At 40.2% G+C, this 6116-nt stretch overlaps 1 protein-coding gene across 1 annotated transcript; it reads right to left on the bottom strand.

The window, feature by feature from the left end:
• Positions 1-828: 828 nt before the first annotated feature.
• fdps (farnesyl diphosphate synthase (farnesyl pyrophosphate synthetase, dimethylallyltranstransferase, geranyltranstransferase)) lies at positions 829-5498 on the bottom strand. The gene is made up of 10 exons (XM_080897165.1): positions 5327-5498; positions 4734-4886; positions 4509-4649; positions 3956-4036; positions 3709-3831; positions 2993-3081; positions 2838-2910; positions 2674-2751; positions 2416-2550; positions 829-1455 (listed from the first exon to the last, which is right to left on the bottom strand). The coding sequence occupies exons 1-10, from the start codon at positions 5327-5329 to the stop codon at positions 1255-1257; spliced, it is 1077 nt and encodes a 358-aa protein (XP_080753291.1). The 5' UTR covers positions 5330-5498; the 3' UTR covers positions 829-1254.
• Between the last annotated feature and the right edge of the window lie 618 nt (positions 5499-6116).

Below are 6116 nucleotides of genomic sequence, written 5' to 3'. Positions count from 1 at the left end.
AAGCAGTAGATGGATATAAAACAGTATCACAGCATATCCAAGTGTCAAGAACTGGAGTGAGAAGTATCATCAAGAAATTCAAAGGGAGCCACACAATACAGACCAAGTCTCGTAGACGTAGGAAGCAAAAGATTTCAAACACTCTGGAAAGAAAAACTGCGAGAAATTTTGAAGTCAGACTAAAGTATGCTAAATATGCTGAGTGCTTTCCTCAGATGAGCTGAATCTAGAGCAGGGATGCTGCTTATGTTTGGAGAAAGAAGGGAGAGAAATACAACCCAAAGAACACCCGTATTGGGGGTACATCATGGTGGGGATGCTTCAGTGCATTTGGAATTGGGAATCTCATGAAAGTGGAAGGAATCACAAAGAAATAAGGATATGTGAAGATTCTGGAAGAAAACCTCAAGCAGTCATCGCTTTGTTTTCCAAGGTGACAGTGACTTAAAACATTTGTTGCCTCTGTTGAAGAACTGCTTCCAGATGGCCAAAGTGAACATTACAGACTGGTCTGCACAAAGCCCTGACTTTGTAAATCTGTCGGGAAGACCATCAAATCTGGAGGAGCTTGAGAGCTGGGCTGAGATTGCTCAGACGTATGTGAGGCTTTGTGAAAACTAGAACTGACTACAGGCTGCAAATTGGACACACCATTGACTATTAGCATCATGGTGGTTAATAATTTTGATTTGTGTGAGGAAAGTAAAATAACGCAAGCATACAAAATAAAACCAGGATGTTTGGAAAAGCTGTGCTAAAAAAAAAAAAAAATCCTGTCTCTTTAAACAACATAACACCACACAAAAAGATGAAATGTACACAACCATGTTTGTTCATACACTATATATTATTTATTAAAAGCAATAAATTCTTGGCTAGTACGGACTTTAAACACTATAAAACATATGGAACAGTTTGTCAGTTTTCATCATCTGTCCTCTGCCATCAGCATTCACCCATTTATTATGCAATCAAAAAAACATTAATCCATCATCCCTCTCATGTGTTCCTCAGTTCAGGCACACTGAAGTTAAATCAGACCCTTTGTGATTCACTCCAAAGTTATCCTTCTATCAGTCAGATTCCTCTGACAGAGGACATCGTCTATTAAACAAAGTCCTGACTGAGTTACACTGCTGAAGTCTGAAACACTTTATTTAAATAAGTGAGGACCTGCTTGTGCGTATTCATAAGAGTCACCAGACTTGTGTATTTGATGCTGTTAACATATTTTCTACAAAGCAGCAAGCCCTCTCACTTGTTTCTCTTGTAGATTTTTTGGGCAAAATTGAGGAAAACAGAGTGAGGAAGGTTTTGTGCGTGGCTGGCGATGAGTTTCTGGAGGCGCTGGTAGCTTTCCTCTTCATATTTTTGGTACAATGATGGCATCTGCAGGCTGTTGTACAGTGCTTTGACCTTTTCCACACTGGCTTCATCATGTTGTCCATAACATCCCTGAGGAGGAGATCAAAATGAACTTGTTAACACTAACAAATGACTCTAGTCATGAGTCTAAACAAGGTGGGAACAGATGAACGTCAAAGAATTAAAGGTGTAGACGTTTTAATACCGACTTAAACTGTACCAATGATCACATACGTCAGGGGAATTTTCTGGATGCCCAGAACATTGAATATCTGCTAGTAAGAAAAGTTAAGGGTAAGATTAGCAATTTTATATCATATGACGCAAACAGAGCTGAACCACTACTCCACCAGAAACTAGTATTGATTTCTTATAGAAGACGCAAGCCAGCAATGCGAGCTTTAGAGCATAGAGCTGCATAACTGCCAGCACTAAATCAAGTTGCTGTGTAGTTTGTTGTAGTTGGATGTATCTCAACTTGTTGTACAACAAGCAGACAATAGAGTGTAACCGTTGACTGGTCTCTATGGCATGTGACTGAGGCCCTAGCAACATCTGGCGATGCCAAGGACTAATTTCTGCAACCAGCTGACATGAATAATGAAGCTACCCCGGCAGCAGATCTAGATGTTTATTCTATCCTACTGCAGAGTCTAACGACAGTATACACAAACAGTGGTTACTCTCTTGTCCGTATGAAAACTCTCTCTAGATGAGATGCTATGTTAACTCAAAATCCCCCCCTTAATTACAAAGTAATATTACAAGAATGTAAGGGACAGGGCTAGATAGAGAGATTGCTACTTTCTCTGCAACATAATGTATTAATACGGTTAATATTATTATTTTGCTCATTATATCAGTTGATTTAAAAACGAAAAGTTTTAAAACTAACAACCATACAAATGCACATTTAAAGGATAAAAAACAAGAGCACGTACAGCTAAGCATCATCAAAATGAAAATTCTACACAGTGGCAACCCAACTCTGCCACATATTTATAAATTTTACGTGATCAGAAGAGAAGCATTTATTTAATGAGGCCCAACCTCTAGTTCTTCTCTCTGCTTAGGAGTCATGATTTCCAAGGCTGTCACAACCAGCCAGCTGCATTTGTTGTCCTGAATGTCTGTGCCAATCTTTCCTGTCACAGCAGGGTCACCGTAACAGTCCAAGTAATCATCCTGTGACAGAATACATCAGATGGTCATTAAAACAGAATAGTCAGCAGCGTATTATGCAACACGTGCAGCTAACGAATGGGAAATATTATGCTATGAAGGTCAATGATGAGGAAAAGTAGCTACTTGTATTTGAAAGAACTCCCCCATCTCAAGTAAGATGTGCTTGGCGTTGCTGTGCTCTTCTTCACTGTTGATTCCTGCCTGGAAAAGAAAAAAGGTACAAAGAGTGTTTTAAAGCTGTATTATTTTACCTCCATTTTTATGCAACATGAAGTTGACACACTCACCATATACATCGCAGCTGCCACTGGGAGGTAAAATGAATAAAAGGCAGTCTTGTATTTTACGATTGCTTTATACCTTAAAGACAAAAAAAGAAAAAGAAATAAATACTTATTGCAATAAACAACACTCATCTTTCAACACTCTCTCCCCTTCTGACCTTTCGATGGTGAATCTGTTGAGGTCAATTTGTCTGGGTGGAGCAGTCATGAGATCCAGAGCCTGACCGAGTTCTGTCTGGAAAGTGACCTGAGGGGAAAAGAAAGAAGAAAACACACAAGGTAAGTAAAAACTCACAAGTACTTGAGTTTCTGAAATAACTGTTCGGTCACTTAATAAGCAAATGTTTTGACAGCTGATGAATAATTTGAGAGATTTTAATTAAAGAATTAGGAAACTGTGTTGAAAATTCTGTGGTTAGTTTGTATGACAATCTAAATATGCAGGCTGATTAAATTGGTTGGCTGAACAAAACACACATCAGCAAGATGACAGTGTTGGCTTGAGGAAAATGTTGTAAAGGACATTTTTTCCTCTTCCCTCTATGGCAGCTGGGAAAGGCTCCAGCCACCTCCCCACTGCCACGAACGGGATAAGCGGTAAAGAAAATGGATTGAAGGATGTTTTGCATTTTCTGAGGAGTAGTTTGTGGACAGTGGACAATGCTGAAGATGACTAAGTGTTGAGCCGGATTTAACTATGCAATAATATATTGCTCAAGCTGGACATTTGAGTGAAATCATGCGTAACCACAGTCATAACCTCTTCAGCAGTCTCTCAGTTGGCTTTTAAGAGCCGTTACTGCATACATTTTACGAACGAAGTGATGAATTTGCTGCCAGATGCACAAGCACACTTTCAGCCAAGAAGACTCACTTCGTTGAACAGCTCCAGGAGGTGAATATAGTAGGGCTGATCTCTGCAATATCTGCGAAGCAGTCTGTAGATTGACCCCTCTAACAGAAAGGAATCATTAATGGCATCCAGACCTATACCATCCTAAAAAAAACAAAAACAAGCAAACCAATAGGTAGGATTTATATAGGTAACCAGAGGGAAGTGGGAAAATAACCACAGCACAAACTCATACTAGTCTCCTTTTCTGGAATATATTAAGTCTCACCTTCTTGTACCAGCAGGGTTGCCCTCTCCGAGTGACAGATCCATCCATGATGTCATCTGCCACGAGGAAAAACGCTTGAAGCTGCAAGTATCAGACACACAGCGGCAACACCTAAATTAGAAAACGTAGCACTTGTGCAAAGTGTTAAAAGCTACAGTCAAGAGTCTGCTCGTGAGAGAAAGTTTTAAAGACACACAACCTGCATATTCCAGCTACCTTCCTGTCAATTTAGTAAAATCCAGCCTCAACAATGATTAAAGATAAATCACGATTAAACATGATTGCAGATGAGGATAGTGTAAAGTTACTGGTTAAAGTAGTAATGATATTGTTTGTACTGCTTATTGTGGTCCCAAGCCCCTACTGAAGATTGCAGACTTTAAAGGAGGTCATAACTATGTAGTGCAATCTTTTAAAGCAGCTTAACATCTTAATGCTTAATTAGGTTGGAACAGAATTAAAATCACCTGTGACCGACACTGACTTTTAATGGGTAAAAAATTAATGAAATACGGTCAGACTTTTAATTTAGCACGCCATACCAAACCCTCACCAGTTCAATGCACCAGCCGACCAACAGAGCCCGCTGCACGGTGTCCTGGGTAAGCTGGGAGGGCGGGACAAGCTCCCTGAGTGAGCCAATCACAGAAAGGCCTCGGTTCCTCTTTCCTCCAGGAGTGTTGTATACCAAAACCTCAAACAAAAACACATATGAACATCTACATATCATTGTCCCCCTCTGCTAAATGAAAAAAAGAGACCAGTCATACATACTTACCTCTCTCAGTCTTTTCAATGCGTCTGCCAGCACGGGATCTGTAAAGTCTCTCTCTGTGAGCTCTGTGACGAGCTCCTCAAACTGGTCTTCAAACAGCTGAGGGTCTGAAAGCAGAGCCTTCTTGTTGTGCGTCCCATTGCAAACTCTGTCTCCCTGCAAAGACGAGATGCACAGCAGGTGAGAGGTGTTTCTTGGCCCGAGGGGGGACACGGTCAGCCAAACGGTCCGGATAATTTTATGGGCACTGGAGACCCAGCTCAGCAAGCGTCTCATTACCCTTCAACCGTGCAATTGTGCCGACCAGTAACAAACGTTTCTATAGGTAAAGGTAAATCACATGGTTGCTCCAGATGAGGATCAACCAGGTGACTGTAACACTACCAGGTTACTTTAACACTACTAGGCAATGGTCTATCCGGCAGAGTGGATTAAGCTAAAGAGAAACTATTATTAGCTAGCTAGTTCCGTTATCATGAAAAGAAGCGTTTGCTGACTTTAGCTTACATCGTTTTCCTTCATTCACTCTGCCTTCTAGGCTAGTTATAACATAACGAATGAAAATGTTTCTTATTCATACAAATGCCTTTACTCACCATAATAACGCCGCCCTGTAATCCCAGACTGCACGATGTAATACAGTATAAAATGCCGGTCTTCACTTTCTCAGTCTTGTCAAACTGGAGTCTGTGAACGTCTCCTAAAACCAGGATATCAGACTGTAGTTTGCTATCACGCTGCTGTCTGTTTTATTACACCGCAGTCGAACTAAATGTCCCAGTGTTCCTTGCGAGTGGTTAAATATGGGCGGAGATTTTAAAAGGCTCCATTTGACATTAAGGGGTTTCATTGGTTTGGTGCATCGAACCAGGATGGGCTTTCACAATGGCTAACCAATAGGACTTGAGAAGAGGCGGAGCTTAAGTGGGGTGGCAAGAGTGGAGAGAGGAGTATGATAAAGCAAATGAAGAAATTTCTATACTGTATTATAGTACACAGTAGTATACAGTATATAAGAAAATTATATGATCCTATTCAGTACATAGATAATTTCTATACTGTATTTTTAAAATAATATATTATATCCTAGTTTGTACTTATATACAACACAGGTATTTTACAGTGTCTTGAGCCACTCCTCATTTCTTTCTATTTTGCTTGCATGGAGCAAGTAATTTTTTAAAGTGATCTTGAGCAATAGCTGAAGCTTTTTTAAAGGTTTGTTTTTCCTTGGACATTGACCACCTTTTCATTAATTTTCAGTCCAGTCATTGTATCTTGCCATTTTGAGATTATTATTATTATAAGTGGGCGATTGTGGCTCAAGAGTTGGGAGTTCGCCTTGTAATTGGAAGGTTGCCGGTTCGAGCCCCGGCTTGGACAGTC

Source organism: Rhamphochromis sp. 'chilingali' (assembly GCF_963969265.1).
Source record: "Rhamphochromis sp. 'chilingali' genome assembly, chromosome: 11".
NCBI lineage: Eukaryota > Metazoa > Chordata > Actinopteri > Cichliformes > Cichlidae > Rhamphochromis > Rhamphochromis sp. 'chilingali'.
The sequence above is the reverse complement of the archived record's forward strand: the minus strand, read 5'-3'. Positions and strand labels throughout refer to the sequence as shown.